Raw genomic sequence first — 26,343 nt, 5'->3', positions numbered from 1 at the left:
ACTTTAAAAAAATAAACAAAATAAATCCCTCTTGCAAATATCAAAAAGTGTATTAGTCTAGAAATGCTTCCTCTTGGAAAATTAAGGCTTTTTGTCACAACTGGATCTATGAAGACAAAACCTTCCAAAGCTTTATATGTATTTCATGCTTTTGTATGGGGAAACTCTTTCACAGTATAAAACCTGAATTTTTTTTCCATGCTTTGTCTCCCAGCCCTAACATTATATAACTTCCCCCAGCCCACTCCCTTGCTTGGAGATGATGAATTTGTGCTGTTTCTGTGGTTGTTTGTAGAGAGGGAAGGAGAAGCTTCTTATATGACTCTAACACATTTACCATAAAATGAATCATAAAATGGTTCAGGTTGGGTTTGGATTTAAGTTCAAAAGTCATGTTTAGTTTTCAGTTATAAGAAGAATATATAAACACATTTTCAGCCTTTGTAAACTGGAAACAGTTGCTATATTTGTAAAGCTTCTTTTGGAAATCATTTGTATGATTTGCCATTATAGAATCAGAACCTGTGTATCTTGTTTAGAAGTCTTTTCTAATGGAGAAAATAGTACGGTGTTAAATGTAAATACAGGTGGAGAGTAAGGGCTTTCAGAAAATTCCTCTGCGTCTACAATTACTAATAAATGTTAACTGTCTATCAGTTACAGCTATGATCTATCTCACTCGCTTCAGTATAATCTTACTGTCCTGAGAATGCCACTTGAGACATTAAAAACTGTAACAACCCAGACCCGGCAAGAGAGTTTTGATATATTTGAAGATGAAGGACTTTCAACACAGGGGGGAAGTGGTAAGAAAATACACCTAATTAAGCTGATGTTGTTGCTCATGACTACATTTAAAATATGTTCCACTTAAGTTTACTTCTGAGGAACATTCAGGCCTTCTGTTATTGGTCAGTAGTTTCCTAACAGTGGTGAGTCAATAAAATATTTTGTAAAGTGCCAATTACAGACATTTTAATTTGAGTAATGCAATTTCTAGAGTTGTGTAATAATTGTTTTAAGTTACATTGCAACTCAGGGAGATGATTGAGTATGCTGACGTTTTTTAACAATTGATTACTCAGCTGACTTGTAAGTCTCCCAGTAGGAATGAGTTACAAAGAGAAGGGGAAGCAATAACTGATTAAGTACTAATAAATCTTTTTTGTTTCATGTTGGAGAATACTGGTAACAGAGAAACTGTGTGAAGTTAGTATCATCTTGATGTAGTAATCCCTGTCAGGAAGTCCGAGAAAAATTACTGATTTCAGTTGAAAACTACAGACTTCAGTTTGGATGTAACATATTCCTAAGAGTGCAAAGATGAGCAACCAGACAGAAAAACTACTTTCTCTTCCTTTTCCTTCGTACACATGCACACAAAGTTTCCTCTGAAATTCTTAATATTGGATTTTATTCTGTTGAATGAAACCCCCACATATATATCAAGATATCAGGAATTGGTTATCAAATACTGCAATGTCAGAAAGGACCATTAAGGAGTGAAAGGAGCAATAATTCCTCCTCTGCAAAGACTCTTCATCTGCAAGATTATGCAGGAATCCCTACAAGCACATCATCTCTTCTTTGTCTTTGTGAAAACATTAGGAAATTAAGACAATGCCATAAGCAGTGTGTGCTAGTCACATATCTGTTCACAGAATATGTGTAAGACAGTGGCCTGTCCTTTAAGAACAAATTCTTCCCAAAGTAATGCTGCTAGCAATAAGAAAGAGGACAAACTGCTGGCTAAGTGCTTGTGACCAGGTTCTTCTGAATGCGTTAACTCCTTCATCAACAGTTTGTTCAAAAGTTGCATTTTCACCTGCATTCTAGTAGGAGAATTCCTCTTTTTCCTGCACAGAACATTTGACTGCTGTAATTGTCTGCTATAATTGACATACATATTACAGCAATATAATTCCTCCTGCCAGAAATTTCATTTGAAAAAAGTATGCAAAAAATATAGGAAAAGAGTTCTTGTCCTCTTTCTTCTCTTTTAAGTTTCAGATTTCATTCAATTCCCTCTACCACCGTTCAGTAACAGTTATAATCTCGGTCCTGATTTTTGAAAAAGACTCAGGTTCCAGATCTATCAGAAATGGAATTTTAATTTGCAGGTCTGCAATAGCTGTGTTTTTTTGCTGTTAGTGTAAATTAGGAAAACCACGCTAAATTATGTGAAAATGGATTGATGTGCTTTTTGTAAAGGGGAACAGGGTTATGCATGATCTTACAGAACCTAGTGGGTAACTTCAGAGGTGACCCAGAATTGAAAATCTTGTTAAGTCCTCCTGTAAGAGCATTAACTGGAATTCACAACTTTATTTCCCTTGTTATCAGATCCCTTTGTGCTACTGTGCAAAGATTTCTTTTCAGTACTAAAGTATCAGTAATGAGTAAGTATGAAAGCACTTAACCACGACAGTGACTATAGCAAAACTGCAAATCCTCCTAAATGCTGGACTTCCGCATGTGCTTTATCTGTTTTTGCCAAACTTCAGGGCTGTGAGTAAATGATACACTGAGCTACAGTCAAGAGAAAATCAAAACAGGGATCCAATGATCTGCATTTTAAAACAGTCCAGTGCAGGTAAACTTGTTTCTTGATTGCTAAGCATTTTCATTGGAACAACCTCCTAGGTGTCTTTGGGATTTGCAGTAAACCTTACGAAAAGTATGTCTGGAATGGCAAGCTTCTGGAAGCAGTAAGAGATACTGTTCATCGTGACTGGCTGCTGTATATTATCCATGGATTCTGTGGGCAATCAAGTATCCTTTTACCGTTGCAGTAAATGTTGGTTTATCATTTTTTTAAAAAAAAGTTTGAACATTGAATTATTTCTTTGTCATATAAATACCGTTCAATTTTAGAATTATTGTCTGGCTTTTATTTTCAGTACTTTTCTAGGTATTATGCTAAACAAGAAATGTGATTATACTCTTATAACAAGGCCTGACAGGTAGACTGCATTTTCGGTGAGGCTCTGTTTATAAGCATGGTGTTTAGCAGTTAAGAGCTTGAGAGGATTTTAAGGCTCAGCTGTATTTTTTCAGATGTTTGAGGAAAAACTGGATTGCTGACATAGAAATGTTCGCTTACTAATCTTCTCTAAAACATTTTTTAGTATCTGAGATTTGCAGAAATGCTTTTATTTACTCTGTTTCTGTGAAGATGATGATAGAACTTCAGCTCTGCTGTGTGAAGATCACTAAGATATCTGAAAGCCTTTTTTCTTGACTATATATTATTTTAAATGGTTACATGGGTCTATGTATATTGCAGCAGGAGGAGAAAAAGCCCAAATGTATGTCACAGTCCAAAGAAATGTCATCTCAACATCTTACATGATAAGAATTCAGTGTATTACAATGACATTCTAATTTATTCATCAACAGTATCATGTTAGTTTAAAAGCCTGTCAATAAAATTTCTAGGGGGAAGGAAATACAATTATGAAGTTAAGGTTAGTGATGTCTGCAAAATTTAGTTTTGCCTTTTTAAAATTGTAAGGCTATTGGTCATTGGCTTAGTCCCCAGGCAGAAAGTTAGATCTGTTTTTATATGCTGCTATTTATTTGTGGTCTTACTTAAACAAAGTAGTAGCTGTGGATCTGACCACAGCAGCGTTATGCCTGCAGCTGCTTAATGTGTGAGCAAATGCCTTCTTTCCTCTTCCTTGCATCTCCCTTATGCTAAGGAAGCGATAGTCACCCTAGGCATCTATCTGTTTGTTTTTAGTAAAATATAAAAAGCCCATAAAAATCCACCACTGCATCTGTAGCCTGTTTGCCTCTGGCTTCCAGTTGTTGTTATTTAAGTAGTTGTGAATTTATCTATTTTTCCACACAAGTAATTAGAGGGTGACTAATATACTTGATCTGAAAATAGAAGCTCCCAAGCTTTAATTCCAGTATTCACTAAAGCAGCATCTGCAGTGTTACGTGTATCTTGTACCTATTTCACCTCCGTTGGCACTTCATAAAATAGAAATGCGTCTTCTCATCTGTATGTTGTGTATGTGGTTGATGTATTGTAATGTAGATTCCCTTGTCAAAGTTCTTAAAACTGATTGTTGAAAAGGACAATGTTCTCTCCCAACTGCAAAATAAATCGTGATACTCATCACCGTTAAGGTGATTTTAGTAAATTAGCTATTACAGTTCCATACACCTCTGTTAGAATTTATTTTTCTTGCATAAAGTAAGTGAACAAAAAATTGCATGTGGCACTTAAACCTTAACTTCTCTTTCAAGAACTGTTAATATATGGTCGCCCTATATATGTCACTCTGATAGCCAGAAGATCAAGCAAATTTGCTGGAACACGCTTTCTGAAACGAGGAGCAAACTCTGAGGTAAATCAAATATGATTTTGGGGGTTGTTTCCCCCTGCCTCCACAGTATGAAAGCTTGAGTTTGACTGACTGAAGAATGGAAATGGTTTAGAGGGTTATTAGGGTTTTGACTATAAATTATGCTCTTAGATAACGTTATCACAGGTATCATTACGTTATTAATTGAGATAATGAAGTTGTAATAGTAATAAATTTAATAATTCTGAATTGGCCGTTGTTTTGGTTTTTTTACACTTAGAGATAATGTTATTTCCCAAACAGAGGAAAAAACCCCTTGATAATACACATTTAGGGACAAATAGGAATTTAACCTTCAGTGTTGTTCTCACGACTGTGATTAGGTATCTTACAGTTTAATTGTGCTCTGTTTGTAATGATCAGTTCTGTGTAATGCAGGCAGCTCTGAAGTGCGTTGTGTCTACATCATATGTGTATTTCTCTTTGGTTTAGGGAGATGTTGCTAATGAAGTGGAGACTGAACAAATACTTTATGATGCTTCAGTTATGTCATTTTCTGTGGGGAGTTATTCTTCTTATGTTCAGGTTCGAGGATCTGTCCCTCTGTACTGGTCTCAAGATATTTCGACTATGATGCCTAAGCCACCCATAACATGTATGTACAAGTTATTCTTTGTGATAGATGATGGGTAGTGCTGTGACCTAAAGAAAGATCTGAGAGAATAAGGGAAAACTGAAGTTGCAAAAATGAAGTAATTGTCTATGCACTTGTGCTTTGGGAAGCCATAACTTAGGATAAAAAAAAAATTAGGAAAAAAATCTCCATCTTAGACTTCACATTCAGAAATGGAATACAAAAAGTTTCTACTTGAAGATGAGAGATTTCTTTGTGCTTATTTTGTGTACAAAGTTAGCTACATTTGTCTTAGTATTGGGGATAAAATATTAAACCTGTTGAAAATGGTGGAAAATGTCTGGGCTAAGATTAATGGGGCCAGAATAATTGTTCTTTGTAAGTATCTTGTGAAAGTTTAAAAAGTCACCTCCAATTTGGAAAAGGGAATTTTTTTTTGAGAGGTTTTGCATGGAAAGAGGGGAAAGTATGTAATTGTATCATTACTACCAGATAATTAGTATGTCTTTTGTGAAGAGTACTTGTAAGGCAAAATGATTGCTTACTATCATCCTGAATATATGTATTTGTTGCAGTGGACCAAGCAGATCCTTTTGCACATGTTGCTGCTCTTCACTTCGATCAAATGCTTCAGAGATTTGGCTCTCCTATTATTATATTGAATCTTGTGAAGGTACAATATTTTGAGTATGCTTATTTCTGTAGAGTCTCTCTGTAATTCTGGTTATGTTTGAAACTAATATTAGCTTATAAATGGAATATTTTGTTCATAAATCCCATCCTACATGATTTAGTGCATAGTTGCTTCCACTACAGCCTGCAAAAAAAAAAAAGTCCCACATTTACAGACTTCTTACTGTAACCTTTCACTGTTGTTTTCAGATTTTTGCTATTACCCTTTACATGTAAGTCCGAATAAATTTATCACTAAATTTAATTTACCACTAAAAAATACCAAAATATAATGATTCCATGCAAAGCAAGGTTTGTAGACTTCTTGACAGAGGTGGTTATTTGAAATATTATGGTAAAGACTTATCTTCTGTTTTTTGCTTCCAAGACTCTGCTCTGATAGAGTCATGGAAGTATGAGTGGGAGAGAAAACTGAAGCATCTGCTGCTTACTAACAGGAAATGCCAACAGCAGGGCTGGATTATTGGGGGGAGCTTCACATTTGCTGCAGAGTTCACTGCTGTGTGAGAGGCTGTGGTACAAAGCCTGGATTCTGAGTGGCACTGTAATTTTGCTCATTACATCTTGTATTTGTGTTGAAGTTGTTTTTGTTTTGGGGTGGTTTCTTCTGTTTTGATCCAGCCAATTTCTGTGGTGGTGCATGTTCCAACATTTGAATTTAATATATTGATTTGTTTTGCTTGAATAATATCTTATTTCTTGTCGTCTTTAAAAAAGGTAATTTAATTTATCATATTATACAACTGTATTCAGTTGAAAAAAAACATATTTTCTGTGTTTGTAGTATCTGTTCTTAGTATAAAAATATAGGTAAAATACAAAAGGAAGGCTTTTAAAGCTCTAAGTTGTAATAAATGGCAACTAAATAACCTATTTTCTATTTCTATTCTATTTCTATTTCTAGAAGCATTCCTGTGTAGGAGTGCTTTTAAGACTGTCCAGAAGTCTGTGGGATCAACTTAGGATAGTATTTGTGGACATGAAAACTTTTGTCTCTTGGAGCCATAGCTTTTAAAACCCATTGTGGTTGTGTGAGTCTGGGCTGACGTGACCTTGACTCATGAATCATTATATGCTTTTATTCACATTGGGCTTCTGATGCAGTGGCTGGCAATGCATCTCTTTATTTAAATCCATACCCTCTTATATCTGTCTGTTCTAGAAGCTTGTTAATTAGTAATGAATATATTAGACTTCTTTGGGTTTATTTGTTTAAGACTGCTGTTAACACGGACAAGGCAGTTTCTATAGTACACATTCAGCATAGGTTTTAGTTTGGATGGAGTGAGAGACAAACCATATTAATGTACAGAGTGACTGGTTCAACACCAAGTTGGATAATGCCCCGAGCAACTGTTCTAGTGAGTTGCATCCCTGCCTATGGCAGGGAGTTGGAGCTCGATGACCTTTAAGGTCCCTTCCAACCCAAACCATTCTCTGGTTCTGTGAAAGCATGTTGTATATTCAGACAATGGCAACAAAATTCTTATTTTTAAAAATTATTGCAAGACTGGGAGATGGGAGCTGTTGTTCACCATTTCCTGTCAGTAGTAGAAAAGAATTTATCTTGGTACTCTTTTACCCCAGAATTGAATGGGATGCTCCCCTTTCTACCTTTTTTTCCTTTTCTTTCATCTTTGTCCATTTCACCTGTATTACCACTTTTGTTTCTGTGTGCTCTTCTTTGCTCTTACAGCATTCCATTTTTCAGCCAATGACTATGCACAGTCATTGAAACAGGTGACTTTTACTACTAATACAGATAGATTGTTAAAGACCTAGAATGCTCAGATTTTTCTATCTCTTCTATTGTTAATTTAATTGTACTAGTTATGAAGAATCATCTGCCCTTATTACAGCTTCCACTTTTAATTTCCTATATATATACATACATGTATTTGTGTGTGTATATGGGTTACATACATTTGTTAATAAAAATTATGATGTTAACTTTTTTCTTTTTGCTAAAGGAACGTGAAAAAAGAAAGCACGAAAGGATTCTTAGTGAAGAACTTGTTGCTGCTGTAACATATCTCAACCAGTTTTTACCCCCAGAGCATGCAATTATATATATACCCTGGGATATGGCCAAATACACAAAAAGGTAGAAAAGATCCTTTTCTGTACTAGTGCTTGTAGCCACAATACAAATGACTGTGTGCTGCTGAGTGTGTCACTTTTCAGTTCAGTGTAACTTAGAATGTTGGGAGAACTTTATTAAGATCATGAACAGAATAAAACCTCACCTTTTGAAGGAATTTTAAGGTTTTCTGTGGTTTCTTAGCAGAGTGGAACAAAACCTGAAAACTTTGAAATTCTCTGCACAGGAAAATTTTAGAGAAAAGTCATAATAAAAAAAAAATCAACATTCACTTTTCATTTTGAATTAGTCAAAACACTGCGTTCTGTTAGTGTTCCATTTCAGTCATTGAATTTATTGAGTTGCACAATTTAGTAAAACAGAGGAATTCATATCAATTAGCCTTTTCTATTTCCTCTTCCAAAGGGAAATGAGGGCATTAAGTTCAATGTTACAAAACCTTTAGTTTATTAGAAGCATGTATCTTAGAAAGACAAATAAATTCAGTAACTTTTTATTCAATAATTTTTGACTATACAATGCTGTAGTAAGATCATGTGAAAAGGATTAACGTTTCCCAAAAAGTATAAATATTTACAAGGCGTAAAAATTTTAAACCTACAAGTATAGTTTACTGTTCTTAAGTTGCATACAATTCAGTTTTAAAGCTCTCTGATATGCATATGTCTACTGTATCTTATATTGCCAGAAATTCATGAAGAAAGACAAGAATTGTTAGATCATATTTCAGGTGTCTGTTACTATATGAATCTGAGCAAAACAATGGAAAAACTCTTTTGGGTCAAAAGGCATGAATATAATTAATGTTTGTCAGTTAAAATTTTTGGGGAAAAAAAGCTGTGGAAAACAATCTGCTGTTTGCGATTAGTAGTTGGTTGATAGGGCTGGTCATGTAGGTCATGAAAATGTTACATTGAAAGTTGACATGGTTTCACACTACTTTTTGTATTATAAAATGGCATTGTGCACAGTTAAGTGTATATGCAATTGTTTGTGTTATGATTAAATAACAACACTCAAAATAAGGCTTGATATCCTTTCAGAAGATATGCTAGATGTAAGTATATCCACTCTAGTACAGATATATAAAATACCTGAGAGCTTGGAACAAAATTATGTACAAAATTGACAGTTTCAGGAATACTGAGGATGTATTTGTTTTAAGATGTAATTTTGAAGTAAGTGTTGGAAAGTAATACTGTTGGAAATGTTCCAAAATATTTCTTCTATCTCAGTATTAGCAGTCTTTAAAAAATAAATAATTGGTTTTGCTACTTGAAATTTAAACACTGCAATAAAACCCTGGAAAATGAAATTATGAGTAAACAGAAGTTAAAGTCCCCCATAATGAACAAATGGACACCCTGATCTGAGCAGAAGGTGCAGGACACCATGAAGGCCACCCATGGAAGCCAATGTTACTGAACAAAACAGTACCTTGCAAACAAAACAAGGGAATGTGATTTAGCATAATCGTGTATCCTTTTCTGCCTCATTCATATTTTGTGAATCAAAGGAAGTTTTGTAGAGAAAAATCAACGTGATGTAAAAGTCAAGTAGTGTTAGACTTTTTAAATCTTCCACTTCTAGTTTATATAATATGTTTTATCAAAAAGAAACAAAATTGCTCAGATATGGTCAGTTTCTGTATCCTAAGTCTGTAAAATCTAATAAAATTACAGACATAATTACTGTTAGATGAATAAAAATGTTATGGAAAAACTTCACATAGTGAAACTTTTTTTCGTGTTAATGTATCTCTACTGTCTTTTTTTTTTCTCTCCTCAGCAAACTTTGCAATGTCCTTGACAGACTGAATGTGATTGCAGAAAGTGTAGTAAAGAAGACTGGTTTTTTTGTAAATCGACCTGATTCCTACTGCAGTATCTTGCGTCCAGATGAGAAGTACCTATAATTTATTTGATGCTTACTGAGTAACATCTGTTCCTTGGAAAGCTGTTTGGAATTTCTGTCTATTAGATTATTTCTCATTTTAAGACTTACTAATTTGGAAATTAATAAGTGACTTCTTTTGAGGCATAGTAATAAGATAATTGTCATCTGAATGTTGCCGGTGTTTACCTATGGATTTTATGGTATTAGTAAATAAAAAATTTAAAACTTTTTAAAAAAAAATATTTGCTTAGACTGCTGCAGATGAAGTCTCTCAAGTCTCTGAAAATCCAGAAATAAAATAACTTGTACATTGGAAGTTCAGTAAGACTTTGATTCACATTTTCGTATTGTGGATCTAATTCATCACTACCCAAATGGATGTTCATATTTCACATGAAGAGCATCCTTGCTATTTTAGCCTATTTTCGTTTAGAAACAGTTTGAGCTCAAACTCTCTTAGAGCTTTTCTCTGCCATGCAGTATAGCAGATGTGATGAACTACCAGGAGCAAGATCTAACATCAGTGCCCTGTTCTGTAGAGGTAGTCTGGTGAGTCTCAAATGTAGTGTATAGGCTTACCATAGCAGTTCTCTAGTCAGACTAACTAACTTGAAAATATTCAGTAGTTCAGGGGTTACTTGCACCAAGCATAACTTCTCTTCTACCTCAAAATACCTTTGATTTCTGGATCATGTTCTCTAGCTCTGGGGTACAGTTAAGGCCTATACAGAATTGCAAGACCTGGACAATATGCCTGTATGTATTGATGTATCCAGCGCATATGCCTGGGATCAGTATGAGGGAGAAGATTTAAATCAACCAGCTTGTCCTACAGTGTATGTTATACCTCTACTTTCCAGTCATTGATGTTGTACCTACTTAAGTTTTTGTGCACTTGCATTGCTCTTACTCTTTTTTATGGGGAGAAAGGAAATATTTTGTATGATTTTGGAATATTTCTACTTTAAGACTAGATCCTTTATTTTATTTTTCAGTGTGGTTTAAATACGACATCTTACTGCTGCATAAAGCTCTCATGGCTTTCTGTTATTCAGGGATATCAATTTTGCTTTATGTCAGGTTTTTAATTGTCACCATTTTTCACTGAGTAGATCAATACATGATATGATGTTATTTTTTTAAATTTTTTAAAGTCATTCTGTTCTGTTTGTCATTCAGGTGGAATGAACTGGGAGGTTGTGTTGTTCCCACTGGTCGCTTGCAGGTACTAAACCACATTTTTTTAGTTCATAGTGATAATGATATAGATCATCACTCTCAAAGATCCAGTGAACTGTTTCACTCAAAGACCTGATTAATGACTCACAGACTGCTCTTAAGTTAATATTTTAGTACACAGTATTACTACTGTCCGTCCTAGAAGTCCAGTTGGGGATTAGGGTGTAAAGTTCTTGTATGGTGTTGGACTTCTATTTTTGCTGAAGGTTGTTTGAAAAATGCTTGTATTTTAACTACTTTCTATTATTATTTAGTCTGTAATGTGTGCAGTGCAATGATAGTTAAAACAGCAGCATTTCAGCAAACTGCATCATTCAGAAGTAATGAATAAGAATGCCTAACCCTGGTAACATATTCATACACATGAACATGGGTTACTAGAAGCATTTTCACCAGTGATGAATATTCTGTACATTGTTACAGTTTCTATGACTAAAAGAAAATAGAACTGTAAACATGTCTTTCTTTAAGGTCAGAAAAGTACTGACTAAACTGTAAACCATACAGTCCCAAATTTGTACCTGGATATACTCTGAACACAGGGTGTATTCTTAAGAAGCATTAGTTGCTTTTGACTTGCCATTCATAGTTTTGTAGTTCATGTAAGTTTGAGAGCACATGACCATTCCTTTACTAACCAGTCACTGGTAAATGTTTGTTGAAGGCAGATAAACAGCAAAGCAGACAGAGTTTGATCTGTTTAAAAAGAGAAATCAACCCTAGTTAGATTTTTTTAATGTTAGTCTTGCAGATTTACCTGTATTAGGAGAATGATTATTTTTTCTTTAGTGATTTGAAATAGTCACCAGTGGCATACATGTAAGCATTTGGATCACAGTTCATCTCTGAAAAGACATTTTGTGACTCACACCCAAAAACTACTTCTTCAGGGCATGGAGACATGCAGTTTGTGTGTTGATAAAAGTAAGAATATTTTGGAAGTAGGCATTGCAGCAATCTGATGTAGCTTGCTAGAGATGAACTGCTTTTTAACATTTTTTAGAAATGTCTTTTCTCAAATTTTTGTGAAAACATAGTTTGAGATTTGCTAAGACTTGGATAGTAGGAAAAAAGTAATAATTGTGAATGTAGTAATTTTTTAATTAAGATAAAACTTTTGTTTGGATTGCTTTACCAGACTGGAGTTCTCCGAACCAATTGTGTGGACTGTTTAGATCGCACTAACACAGCCCAATTTATGGTGGGGAAATGTGCTTTGGCATACCAACTCTATTCATTGGGATTGATTGATAAACCAAATTTACAATTTGATACGGATGCTGTAAGGTAAGATATGTTAATAATAAAGCCATGTGTGTCATGGCTTTAACTTTTAATTTGGAGTCAAGAGATATAGGAGGATTATATCTATGTAGAGGAAAAGTATAGTTTTTTCTACTGAAATGAATTAATAATATTTATTCATTGAAGTTTAAAAAATCTTCTGTACTTGAAAGCTTGAGAAAATCCAGTCATGCTGAAAGTTCACGCTTGTGGAAAGGTATGTTAGTTAGTCTTCTAACAAGTCTTCTTACAAGACAACCACTTGACTTTATTCTTTTTACATGCCTAATCTTAAAGGTAAGAGTTTTCCTTTGAAAAAAATGTAACAAAACCTCCACTCCAGTCTTTTACACTTGCTTGAATTACCTGGGGCAAAATGCTGACTAAAAGTGAAAATAAAAACACACTTTTATGGAGAATGCCAAACTGGTGTTCATATAGAATACCTTATCCTGCTATCTCCTATGTTTTCTTTGCAAAAATTTTGTTGGTTTTGATTTATTGAAGAAAGATTTTTCAGCAAAATTGTTCTTTCAGATCAAGTATCAGTGGTACTTTTTCAAGCATCCTCAAACCATTTAAGAAAACTCAGTATTTATATTGAAATGCTTTGGGAGTCAGAGTGAACTGAGCTACTTACATTAATGTTTGAAGCATATTTACAAGTAAAGAGTCCTTTAGGAGCTCTGTTTTTATTCCTTAAAGCTTTTGTCACACCTGTGAAACTTATGGCTTCATTGCTGATTTTGACTAGTGCTTTGATAGTTTTAGAACACGGAGATGTAATTCATAGTCAGAAAAGACAAGTATTTTTCCTGCTAATACCAGTTGCTGTGCAGCCTCCTGGGGCCTCAGCAATCAGGACTCTTGGGTTCTAACTAGTAGGGATTAGGAGGTGGACAGATCTCTTACATCCACTCTGTGGTATCCTCTACAGCTATAACTTACTTTGGCACCTCAGGCTGCATTTTACAGTCTTTCCTTAAGTGTCACTACCTGCCCCCTTCCTACCCTTATTTTGGGAGCCCAGATTTCTTCTGTTGCTTTCTGCTGCAACAGTCTCATGTTTCCTGTCTGTTTTCTCTCCTTCCTCTTTCTTCTTTATGTCTCAACCACCCAGATTTCAATTTCTTACCACTATCTCTTATGATTCTAGTAGTTGCTTTGTCTCTGATTTTCCTGATACCTTATTTCTGATTATCTCTCTGAAATGTAGTTATTAGTCTGACAAAAAAAGCTACCTTTATCTGGCCACATTTGATTTATTTTTTCTCCTCCGTTGCACTAGATGTGAGCTTGTCTGAAACAGATTCTGTCATCTCTGAATACTTGTTTCTGAATTACTGTATTCAGAATAACTAAGAAATCCTGCTTCATAGTGCAGCAGATTCCAAAGACAAGCATGTATTCTACTGTCTGTTCAGTGCAATGCAGTGCAGTCTTTCACTTTTTGACCTCCTGCATTCTTGTTTCTTGCATTGCCTCACATCAGGTATCTGCTTCCTGTGTATGTTACCTCTTCATTTGCAATCTTCTAACTGGCCAAAGAGGATAATCTTAAACCACCTGTCTTCCTTAATTTAGATAACGTCTTAAAAACTAAATTTTTTTCATCACATTCTTCAACTGTCCTTCTTATAACTCTTATTTTTCTCATGTGGTCTCACTGACTGGCTACAGTCCGGAGTTTCCATTGAACTAGTATTTGAAGTCAGCAATTTATTTTGGTTTGCCAGCCTGATAGATAAAGAAACTGTGTGTCTAGCAAGACTAATTTTCTTAATGACATTGTTGCACGGGATCATTTCTGAAAACTCTGTTTCTTAGTGATTCCTTCAGTGTAATTGTCTAGGAAATTTCCTAGATAAGACAACAGAGTCTACCTTAGCAACTTATTTTATCATATATAGTTAACTTTTCTCTCTGTGGAAGACTGGTCTTTGTGTGACTGTAGGCTTAATGTGTTGAGGCTGTGGAAGGGTAATTTAATTCTGTGAGTCCTTTCCAAATCAACTGGATCAGCGTCCTTAATGAATTTAAAGTTGTCTACTTTTTATGAACCTCTGTTGCAAGGTCATTGGAACTCTGTTCATCAATCCCCTGTTCCTGACTGGAAAATTTTTGAGAGTTATCCTTTTACCTGCCAGTTCTTATCTTCAACCAGTTTTTTAACTTTCAGTTGACCAGCATTGCTGGTCAAACAAGAACAAACCAACCCACCAAACCCAAAGAAACAAATGAGATTCTCATACGTGGTGTTGTGAACTCTGAACAAGTGGAGGCAAGTGGGTTTGGAATTATTTCTTTGGGGTTTTTTTGTCTGTTGTTTTGTGTTTTTTTTCTTTTTTTAAAAATTACTTAGCAGATGTTTCCTCCTAATTGATATTATTTTACTTGACCTTGGGCAGAAGATTTGCTGGACAGCTATTTGGTTTTTACAGAAATTGATTTACTGCTCAGATAAGTGTTCTTCATCCAGAACCTTTTGAAGAGAACTTCGGTCAGATGGTTGCTAGGTTACTTATGCAATACTGTCCCTTTGTTGGAAACTTTCTTAAGGAAATGCTTTTCTTTTTTGTTTTGGTGGGTATTTTATTTTATTTTTGTTTGTTTCTATCTTCCTTTTCACTTCTTAAGGACTTCTTTCTTCTACAGGTATTACGTGCAGATGCCTGAGTTACCGTGTCTTCCTATACTGATGGGAAATACTTTTCCCCAGGTTTGATGGTTACATTTTCTGGGTTTTGTTTTTGGTTTTCCTTTTTGTTTTTTTGTCTCCTAACTAAAATTCCAGCTTCTTTTAGCAAAATGTCATCCTTGTCATTGTCTTGCCCAAGCAAGGCCATACTCTGCATTTCTGAGAAGCACTTCTCGATCTGTTGGTTTTAGACTGGGTGTCATCTGTTTAGGAGAGTCTTGTTTTCTGAGGCTGTTGTCTTATTTTTGTCATTGATGGGAAGCTTCTTTAATTTTTGCTATTTGGACTGCTTCCAGTTTGGATACTGCCAACTTCCTGATGCGAGAGGACTGTGTTGCTTTTTAGCCAGCTCTCCTCAGTCAAGTTAGTTCTTAGCCAGCTCTTTCTGCCTTCTTCTTACGTCGTGATCTTCCAGCTACAGCAAATGTTATCTGGCTTCTGTATGCTTTTCCAACAAGTCAAGTTTATTTGGTTTGTACTCTGAGCCATCATTGTTGTCTCTAGGGAGATTTTTGGAAGGTTACACGAACTTCAGTCCCAGTGGACTTGACAGAAAATGTACCCTTGAGATATTGACATGTTCTGTCCCATTTAGTGTTTTTAAAATACCCTGCTTTGGGGAGGTATATTGTTTGTTTTCTCCCCAGGGACTAGTGGGACGTGTTAATCTTTTCCCTGAATCTACAGCACTGCATACTCTGTAGTGTGAATGTGTTCTGTTATGTTAAAAATTAATGAAAATCTCAACGTCTAAACCTTCTTAGTAATTATTGTCTGAATAAAATTTCCACATATTTATCTGAATAAAGGAGAAGAAAATTTATTGCATTTGCAGAAAGACTTTATTATTGCAAAACTTTATTATATTTTCTCTTTATAAAATTCTATTTAGAAGTTTGATAGATGACACATTTTTCCTTCAGATTATTTGAAGAATTATATGAAGATCATGGAGACACACTTTCTCTGCAATATGGAGGGTCTCAGCTTGTCCACAGAGTAAAAACATACAGAAAGATAGCTCCATGGACTCAGCATTCCAAAGATATTATGCAAACACTCTCAAGATATTACAGTAATGCTTTCTCAGGTAAATTTAATTTTAAGTGCATTCTTTTAAGGCATTATTTTCAAAGTATCTTACTTGTGATGTTTCAATAATCTATACTATGATCTTATGACACAGAGCCTCTATATTAAAATTTCCAAATAATTCAGTAACATCTGATGGATATCAAATAGGTATTCTGATTTGATGAAATATTTATTTATCCTGTGTTATAACATGCAGCCTTATTTGTTAAAAGTTAGTGACTTGATATAAGGATTATTTAGAAAATGTACAAATATAGCGCTGAATGTGTCAGTGGCATTTGTAGATCAGTAGAGAAGCAGGTAGCTTTTACAGAGCTGTTAAAATGTTGGACAGAATGTTTTCAGCAAATAGAAGGAAAATTGGTAAATCTAAACATAAGTAGAAGGCTCCATGTGTAGTATTTCTTGTGATGTTTCTGGAGGCTTAAAACCAAAAATAAGCTGTAATGCATGTATTATTTTGTATGAATAGGAGCTACAAACTTTAAATCTGTGGTAGAAAAGACAAAATTAAATTCAAAAATCAAGGTCCACCGAGTAAATAAGCTGGTTTTTTCAGTTAAATAAGTTGTAAAACATTAACTTACTCCATTACTAGCTTGTATCACTCGTCATTGGAACACTGATAGTATTCTACCTTCTTTTGAGAAATACTGCTAAGGAGAAACCTCTTTTAAAAATGCTGAGCCATACCTTTTGCAAAATAACAAAACAAAACAAGAAAAGTTAGTGTTTTTAGAAGCCATGAAAAAGGTCTAAAAGATTGATCAAAGGACAGTGTAAGACATGTCAAAAGGGAAAATATTGAGTGCTACTGTGTTATAAATACTGTCAGTCCTCTATTACTCTTTTTCACAAAAGCTGCATAGCCAGGGATGGAAGTACTTTTTTTTCCTCTTCCTAGTAGGCTGCAATTATTAGACTATGTGAACTTTAAAACAATAAGTTGAACAAAGGCTAGAAGTACTTTAGTAATCTCTGATTTTTTTGGCTGAAATTATTGCTTCTGTATATGTAACATAATGTGAGAGCTCACCATTCGGAGTACTTTTCTGAATATAAGTCATGTAATTTGTGTATCATATTTGCCTGAGAAATGCAGAGCTTGTTTATTTCAGTGATATGGCCTCTTACTGTTTGCATTGGCAATAAGATATGAATTCATCAATTGTTATGAGCAAAAGGTAGCACACTTGCAGTGTCACCTGTCACGATACATAGAAGATGGAACAAATCTCTGAAGCTGTTCACCTTTATGCCAGTCACTGAAGTAGTTAGATGTAAGCTGAATTCTAACATTTTTCTTTAATTTGTAATTGTCAGAGAAATTAGGAAATAGTGTTCCAAATAATATTCTTCTAGCTTTTATGCCTTTTAGAAAGTAATGTGATGTCATAAACTTCAGTGTTAAGAGTTGCAACATGCATAAACTTCTGAAATCTGGAACAATCTATTTATCCACAAACAGGACTCAACACAGAAAACTACCTTGTAGTGCTGGAAGAAAGTAAACTTAATTACCATAACCTTTTAGTCATGGGACATTACAGTCCCATATGTGCTGAATCTCTCATGATTTAGTAATTTGTCATGTGGTGCAGTTGCAAACTCAAATTGAGAGCAGTAAATTATTTTAAGCTAATTCAATTAACTGGCCCTTTCAATTCCTAATTTCTCAAATGGTCTTAAATATGTGCTAGTATACACGTACATTACAGTATCTTTTGAAAAATCAGTGCAGTCTTTCTACTTGCTTGCATATAATTATAGCATTCAGTGCTAGCAATGAAGGGAGAAAACCTGTTTGTCCTTTTACATTCCCTAGTGCACTGACATGTTCTCTTTTTTTATTGTCTAGATAAGAAAATTGATCTGAAAAGCTGAGTATTCTCTTTTCTTGGGCTAGTATTTCAAAGCAAGACAAAAGCTTTCACTGTTCCTGTTCAAAATTAAGTGATTAAATTGTTCAACCATTAATGTAATGCAGTGGGAGGATTATGACCTTTCAAGTTCACTATCACACATACATTTGTGCCAGCTTGAAGACTTATGCACAAAGAATCTTTAATATTATGGGGTTTTACCTACTTTTAAATTATAAGTTGAGAAGTAAGATGGTAGAAAGACATTGTCCTGTAATTCTGTTAAGTTTAAAACACAACTCCATAATTGAAACATTAAATGCAGAGGAAAGTTTGAGTCCTTCAGCAATGTAACATTTACCAGCAGTCATTTTTTGCTATGAAAGAAAGGTAAGATTGCTTTAATGAACTGCTGCTATACACCATTTCAGACAATGAATTAATTAATTCAATCGATATGAGTTTAAATTCAACCTGGTTTTCACACAACAAATTTCATTTAGATTTATTTCATTTTAGCATCTGTCATATAACTAGTGAGATGGTTTGTGAACTGTATTACCTTGTTTCAGTCTAATTATTTTACAATTTCAGTATACCTTCTGCTCCTGGCAGATGAAACAGTAAAATGAACGAAGGAAGCTCATCTATCCTTTTGGCTTTCAGAAATTACCACAAGTGTTGACCTGTTTGCTCCTGTTAATTAATTTTGTCTTTAAGGCTCCTCCAGTTTCTACACTTAGAGAGCTTTCTTAAGGGTTTGTTCAGCACTTTCTTTAAGCCACACACTAAATATCTTATCAGGAAGAAAAAATACACTTTACTGCTTGTGACATTTACTTTCTTTTTAATTCTTAATATTCTCAACAAGGTTGTTTTGGTTGGGGGGGTTCAGACCTTTTTACTGAGTTTTCTTTCTGCACAACTTTCTTACTGTATTCTTGGCCTTCCTCATTCTCTCCTTATGTCTTGGTTAAATTGTGACACTGTTTTGCAGAAACAATACAGCCTGCAAACTATAAGGACCTACATATGCTTTTGAGTATTACTGTGTAGAAGAGTTTATCCTCTTAAGAAAAATGGGAAGGTGAGGAGCAATAAAGAAAGAAAAATAAGTGTCTTCTTGGAACAGTGCTCTGGAGACAATAAATGTATCTGGAGGGAATATGAGTGGATAGAAAAGGAATAAAAGGCCCAAATCCAGATGAAGGGTCCTCTAAATAGTGAAGAAAGCTAAGCAACATCAGGAGGTTCCCCTTTCTTTCCCTTTTCCTGATGTCTTACCCTCTTACATCATGTGACTGTTTATAATCCTATTGTCATCACATTTCTACACAGCACTTAATTTGTCAGCTGCTTTTGTGTTTGTAAAAAATGCTTTTTGTTGCACAGAGGGAAGAGATGTTTGAATTCTGAGGAAAAAGAGGTATTGACTGAAACCTGGGTGGTAGCCAGGAATCAACTTTCTTCTGTCACACCACTGTTTTGTGGACTCTGCCTATTTTTTTACCTGCTTTCTGGTGTACTGAGACTTTATGTTTTTGATGGAGTGTATTGGTAAAGGAACACTCAACTCTCATAGTACTCTTTTTGAAATGTGGAGAAAACTGAAGGAGTAACCCTATCTATTGAACTAGTCTGAACTATTCCTTGTCTGATGATCACTGACATGCAAATAAGAGTGAAGAGCTTTCCACATGCACAAACAGAGCACAATTCTCCACACGTTCCCCCATACCTGAAGATCCTTTGAGTACAAGCCTTCTTCTGCCCTTATGACTCTGCTTGCAAAGTTGTCTTTATACAGTTCACCATCCCTGAGCCCTCATTTGACTCTAGTGTTTCTTCATATCTATTGTAACTCATCCTGTCTGCGGGTAGGCAGGAAGAGGGATTTCAAAGAAATAAATGAATGATATTCCTTACCATGCTTCATCTACAGTGGTACGTGCTACTGGATTTTAGCACCTGCCTTATTTTATTTGGTGGTGCTCAAAAGATGACAAGAGAAATTAATAATTTAAAACAACAGGAAAAAAGTCCAAATTACTAAAAGGTGTTTGTGAATTTTAATCATTTTACTGACTATGTTTTGGCTAGAAAACCCCAAAGAATTCATAATTTTTGTGTTTTGTCGTAAACTTGTATTGTATGGATACCATTTAATTTCATTAAATCATTCTTCAGTTATTTAGGTTGCAGTAAGTTCAGCACAATGTGTCAGATTTCCTGAAACATGCATAAATACATGCACATGGTTCATGCATACACTAATATACAGAGGTGGGAGATGGAGCTGCAGCATGAGGTCTTACTTCTGCAAAACCTTGGCTCCTGGGAGAGAAGCCAAGGAAGGAGGCAGTGCTGCCACCAGCCCCACATGCACACTGCAGTGTGGCAGAAAGTCTGGTCTAAATGAGATTCCATTTATGTTGCTTGAAGCCCAGAGGTCACAGGGGCTTCTCTGTATACACAGAGTGTATACACACTCTGAGGACCAATGTCTGAATGGGCTTGAGCTCTGCAATGTTCCTGGTGTTAATCGTACCTCTTGTCTAACAGATGCAGACAGGCAAGATTCTATCAATCTCTTTCTGGGAGTATTCAAGCCTTCAGAAGGAAAACCACATCTCTGGGAACTTCCCACTGATTTTTATCTGCATCACAAGAACACCCTCAGTCCATCACAGACCAGGCAAAGGTATTTTGCTGTTCTGTTTTTTGTTTTGTTTGATATTGCTCTAATAAATTTTAAAAGACATCTGTTGTTAATCAAGTAATTTAGTCAACCTGTCAAAAACTTGCTTACTGTTTTTTAAGTTTTTACAATAGCTTAGAAAAAAACCTTCAAGAGATTACAAAAAAATGTTGAATGTTAGTGTTTTGAAGGATCTTCTTTAATGTGTTCTTTTGCTATTGCACTGGAAAAAGAAGTTTAATTTCATATGAATTTCTATCCTGTAGTGCAAAATGCTTCACTAATTTACTGAAGTACAGTTACTACACTTTCATTAAGCAATATTCAGGTGCGTTCTTGATTTTCAGATTTATTAATTGTTGAATTTGAGATTAGGTGATAAGGATAGCATTTGTTTATTTTTCTGTGTACTGCACTTAGTTTGCAGCTGTGCATACCAAGAACCCCATGATTTTCTACCTTCCTTTCAGCCATGTCTAGCCTGTTTTGAAGACTACTTTTCTTTATTTGCATTCCACTGTAGTTGCGTGGTAATATACGGAAGTAATAAAGTATAAAAATTTTAAAGTAGTTTGAGTGCTTCACAATGTGAAATTATTTTGTTGAGGATTATAAGTACTGTGCATTAAGAAAAATCCATTTTAACAAAAAGGACAGCACTAGACTTTCAACTAAATAATCTCTTGAGAATTTTGACAGTTTTATCTTTGTTCATGCCATGAGTCTTAAAGCTCCTTATTACAAAGAGCTGATCTGAATATCTGCATTTAGATTTTTGTCTGGGGAAAATTGCAAGTGTTTAAACAGTGCAATCAATCCCTGTTGGCTGCTTATTCCATTAACCCGTCACGGCAGCTGGCATATGATGTGGCTGTTCCTAAATTTCAGTCCTTTTGTATTGGCTCCTGAGGCTTCTCATGATGATAGCTCATATGAGCCGTACAACCAAGTGCTATTTCAGGCATACATGAAACATGCAATATTAATTTTCTTGCCCACTGGTTCTGAACATTATTGTGTGTCAAAAATTATTTCTGTTGATACATCGCAAATGTGAGAATGTTCTGGTCTCCGTTTTATCTGTTCTCTGTTAAACAGCTGTCTCTTATTTGTCACAGATACTGTTCTCAAATGAGGTGGAATATTAAAAAAAATTATTGATACTCTTTGGTTACTTGTTAATTAGTTTTACCTTTCACTCTGGCAGAATTTCTTCTGAGCAGTTACAGTATAAAACAAAGATGTTTCCTCCTATGAACAAAATGATACCTCCGTGTAATAACTAGGTGAAATAAATAGGTGAAAAAAACTCTTCTAAGTAATATTTTGTTTCTACTAAACTATTGGACATGTACTTCATGTAACTTCTTCCTGCTTGTATGCGCAGTCTCTGTTTTGGATTCCTTGGGCACAGCAGCAAAAGAAATAATGAAAACTCATAATGATATCAAGGATATAGAAAGAGAGGGAAGATGATGTTTCCTGTCATTGAAACTTCTTTTGACTATCTGTGCTTTTTCTATATTGTATTTACCTCTCCATTAAAAAGAAGAGATTTAATAATGAGCTTCATATATTACTTTTATATAATTTGTGACTCACGTGAGAGCACACTGAATATCGAAAAGGAGACTTTGTGTTGCCGTGTTACTTATCGTTTATGCGGGCAGCAGAACCGGGTATGTCTGCATAGCTTCTGAAGGTACCAGAGAAAATAACTTGCTTAGCATGGCCTGATACAGGACTTGGAGGAGAGGCAGGACCATTCCTTTCTGTCTAGGACACACACAGTTCTTGGAACTGAAGTGTGTTTCCCTGCCTGTTCTTACTGTCTGCTTAATCTCACTAACAAGTCTATCTCTGGGTATGGGAATATATCCATTGTGTTTGATCCAGATGGCTACATTGACATGAGTAGGAGATAACCACATTAATACTCTGACTACAGCCTTCACAGTATTGTGAATGCATGCATATTTGAAATAAAAATCAGTGAAGACAATTGTCTTTTCATTCCATATAATGAAATAGAAGAATCTATCAGAATAATTTAGAGAAGAAATTAAAGTATATTTGAGAAGAGATAATAAAAATGTGTAAACGTGAATGAAAGATAAAACATGCTTTATTTCATGAATGTTCCTTGACTTCCTTTGTTGTTTTACAGAAATCCTGTATAAGCTTCCAGCAGGGCTTGAATTTTGCTGTTAGATATACCAACATACAGTTCTCAGATGTAGGACAGCTGTTACATCAAAATGTATTTCTATGTGTAGAAATCAGGTGTTTTGACCATCATCTGATTTTATTATCATTGACCTTCATTTCTTCATACACTTTTTCTAAATTTTAGGATCTGAATAACAAGTGGGAGGAAATGCCTCTTTTCCCCCTCCCCAAAGACCAGAACAAAAGAAATACATAAATACCTTCTATATGTACTAAGACTTTAATTTTCAGTACTGTAGGGGTAGGCACCTGATATGTATTTCTTTAATGGAACAAAACTACTGTTCCCTCCATACCTGTGCAGAGCTTCATGTGTTTAAATTTCCTAACCTGAGAGCAAAGTAATCGAATAAGGGCCTGTTGAAATCCTCCATCCAAGGATAATTCTTTACTTTTTTTCATGCTTGAATTTTAAAACTGCATTTGCTGAAGTGACACTGTATGGATGGGTAAATGTTATGTGCAAATGTTTAGACTGGATACAAGATTAAATCTTCTGTATCAACCATCTTTCTGTTTTTCCTGTAGCTATACTTACTGGTGGACCGCAGATGTGCTAAAGCATTTACCTCTTCCTTTTGATGAAGGTAGGAACTGTATTTTCTCCTTGCCTTGCAAGAGTATCTTGAAAAAGAACTTTTAATTACTAATGATTTTTAACTGTATTGGATCCCAAATCTGAAAAAAAAACAGAACTTTCCAAATAATGATTGCTAAATACTTTTTTATCTTTTCCTCCTAATGAGACATGATTTTCCAACTGCAGGTTGCAAGAACTACCTAATTGGTTAAAACTTGACCTCCGTCTGTTTATGAGCCAGGGCACACTTGATTCTTTTTTTCTTTTTGCTTCCATACTAACATATATTTATAGTCTATGCTGGTGGTTACATTCCTGTTGCAGATGACATGGTAGAGCTAGTATGTCTTAGTTCTCTGGGGTACTGTGAAGCATCTTTTATTAGGAACTGTCATCATGAAGGGAAATCAAATTATGATGTTTGATAATGTATATTTATTGAAGATGTGCAATGCATCTTCTTCATGTCATATTTTCTTGTCTCAGGGGGTATATGACTGTAGAAAAAAATGCCTGGTAGGGTGGCTAGGTGAGCAGGCTTTTTTAGATTTTTGCAAGAGTCAGTAATGGTTTGTAAAAATATTATTTTTTTTCTTGCCAGTGACATGTGCTGAAAACAGACGCAAATTGACAGTGAAGAAGTTCCACAAATATGAAGAGGAAGTTGATATCCACAATGAGTTTTTTAGGCCATATGAGTTGAGCAGTTTTGATGAGACCTTCTGCTTGGCAATGACCAATTCTACACGGTATATTAGGATGTTTTGTGGCTCTAAATCCTTGACTAGAAGTTGATTTGGTGTGAATTAAACATGCATTTGATTTTTTTTGGTTAAATATGTGTAACTTCAAATTTAGCAAAGTTCTCGAAACTAAGTCACAGTACTACATGGAAATGTTACTCTAAAAAAAGTCTGTTAAAATAGTGCTTAAATTTCCAATTATTTTCCATTATGGAGTGTCTGATGTTTGAGCACTTGAAGGCTGACAAATTAACTTTTCTCTGTGGACTCTGATCACAGACCCTACCTTCAACACAATTGTTTTCTAGTTGTTCTGCTCTCATTTTACAGTCGTTTTCTTCAGTTCATCTGGTTCTCACAGCTGGCCAGATATTTTTGGGGTTTTTTGTTGTCAGCAATCAGCTGGATATTCTGAGAATAATCTGAATCATGCTTTAGCTAAAGACTTCTAGGGAGATTATGTTTCATGTACCTTTTTGACCCTATTTGAGTGCTGGCAGCATTTTGAAAACAATATATGAAGCCCTGAGTTACAGGGCTTCTTCAGCACAGGAATGAAGCACATTGTTTTAGCATCTTTGGCAAGTGGTGCTATTTGCAGCTGTTTTATGGGACTAAATAATGCAACTGAAAGCTTTTTAAATACCTAATATACGTAACTTGCAAAGATGAAGTTAGAACTTGATATCTCTTTTTATAAGGATTTTTTTTAAATCAAAGATAGATGTTAGAGGTTGTTCTTCCAGAAAACTTAAAAATTTTATGTGTTGAACTTTGCTCATGAACAGTTTTGCCTTACTATTTTGGCAGAGATTTTATGCCTAAGAATGTGGGAATTGATCCCAGTCCATTTACTGTTCGTAAACCTGATGAAACTGGAAAATCCGTGTTAGGGTAAGTGTGAAATGGGAAATTTTGTTTTGATTTAATAGTAATGAAATTTTAAAGAAAATATATAAACTCTGTGTGTGTCTCTGTGTAACACATTCTGTGTTACATGGGAAATAATTCATTGGTGTTATACACCAATGTGTAATTGTACACTTTGAAAATCACGTCTAATTTGAGATTTTTATTTGACACTAGGAATTCTTAATTCAGACTTGTTTAATATTTTCTGTTTTCTCATATTCCTGTAAGTGAAGTTCATGAGAAAATTTTTATTTATAATATACAGAAGTTATTAAAATTTGATCATCACTTCATATTGGCGGCAACTTCTTTCTCTATTGGAGATGACAGGAATGCGCATATTCTTCTTGTCTTTAGGAATTATAATTTTTTCATAAATAGAACATATCCTGAAACAGCAATAAATGCCAATTTCAGTATAGTTTTTTTATTAAAAGGGTTATTAAAATATTTACAGGTAAAATTATATAAAACAGTTCAGCAGCAGTTTTGGGGACAAATGAATGCTTCATTTAGCTGCTTTTGCATCCTGGACTTGCTTTGTTACTCTGTTTATTCCATTGCTGTGTTTGATCTGCTGTATCACACAAGGGCTATGTGGACTCTTCCTGAATTCATTCTGTCTTTGGTACCTGATATGAAGGAAACCTTTTGTCAGTAATGAACTATCCCTGTGCAGTCATAACATTATAAGTTCCTCTGGAAACTCGCTGTTCGGTTGAACACTAGGACATTTGACTGTCTCATGTTGTGCTCTGATCTCATTGCCAATAAATGTTGAAAGTAGACTATGCTTATCATTAGTAGAACCTAATTTCATGCTACCGATGTTCCCTGGGAATAAACAGGAAGACTATTCAATTGTTGTACAGTTTATCTCTGCTAAGAATTGTGAGTTTATGAGTACTTTGAGGAGCAGCTTTATTCTTCCGCTTTGGTATAATGTCAGATTTTGGACTAATTTGTCTTCAGATATTACATTAAATACTTGACTGTTTTACCTTTTTATCAGGCACTTTGCCTTAATGTCTCTGCTGTGATTTTTAGGGATTGTTACAACACAGAGAATCATCTCAGTTAAAGCCACATTCCCGGACTCCCTAGTATTACTCATAAAGCTTGCTCTGCATTGGCTGTATAGTAGGGTAAAAGGTGGCTTCACTCTTCTGCCTTACCCATATTTAACCTTTGGTAGAGGTGGTACCTTTGCCTTGCACATTTGTCATCATCTTTTGATCTATGACATTTCTGAAGGGTTTGTTTATCTCTTCTTGTCCGTAAGTGTTCTGGTCCCTAGGACAATTAGATCTTGGCCTCTTCTGAATACGTGCTGGGAGTGGGGTGGGGATAACACTGCGTGGCA

The 26,343-nt window shown here is 35.0% G+C and overlaps 1 protein-coding gene across 1 annotated transcript in view; it reads left to right on the top strand.

Annotated features, from left to right (window-relative positions):
• FIG4 (FIG4 phosphoinositide 5-phosphatase) overlaps nt 1-26,343 on the top strand; it is a 60,680-nt gene that overhangs the window by 15,820 nt on the left and 18,517 nt on the right. The window contains exons 6-19 of the mRNA XM_051792356.1: nt 658-806; nt 2,644-2,772; nt 4,258-4,358; nt 4,809-4,971; nt 5,526-5,623; nt 7,614-7,747; nt 9,533-9,649; nt 10,820-10,865; nt 12,018-12,166; nt 15,785-15,951; nt 20,381-20,519; nt 23,274-23,332; nt 23,927-24,074; nt 24,879-24,962. Coding sequence (XP_051648316.1) covers nt 658-806; nt 2,644-2,772; nt 4,258-4,358; nt 4,809-4,971; nt 5,526-5,623; nt 7,614-7,747; nt 9,533-9,649; nt 10,820-10,865; nt 12,018-12,166; nt 15,785-15,951; nt 20,381-20,519; nt 23,274-23,332; nt 23,927-24,074; nt 24,879-24,962 — 1,683 coding nt within the window. The remainder of the gene's footprint in view (nt 1-657; nt 807-2,643; nt 2,773-4,257; nt 4,359-4,808; nt 4,972-5,525; nt 5,624-7,613; nt 7,748-9,532; nt 9,650-10,819; nt 10,866-12,017; nt 12,167-15,784; nt 15,952-20,380; nt 20,520-23,273; nt 23,333-23,926; nt 24,075-24,878; nt 24,963-26,343) is intronic.

The sequence above is a fragment of the Manacus candei genome, unplaced genomic scaffold, assembly GCF_025592945.1.
Source record: "Manacus candei isolate 608988 ecotype Guabito, Panama unplaced genomic scaffold, ASM2559294v1 h1tg000034l, whole genome shotgun sequence".
In the NCBI taxonomy this organism is placed as follows: domain Eukaryota; kingdom Metazoa; phylum Chordata; class Aves; order Passeriformes; family Pipridae; genus Manacus; species Manacus candei.
Note: the sequence above shows the minus strand (reverse complement) of the source record. Positions and strands in the feature narration are given on the sequence as shown.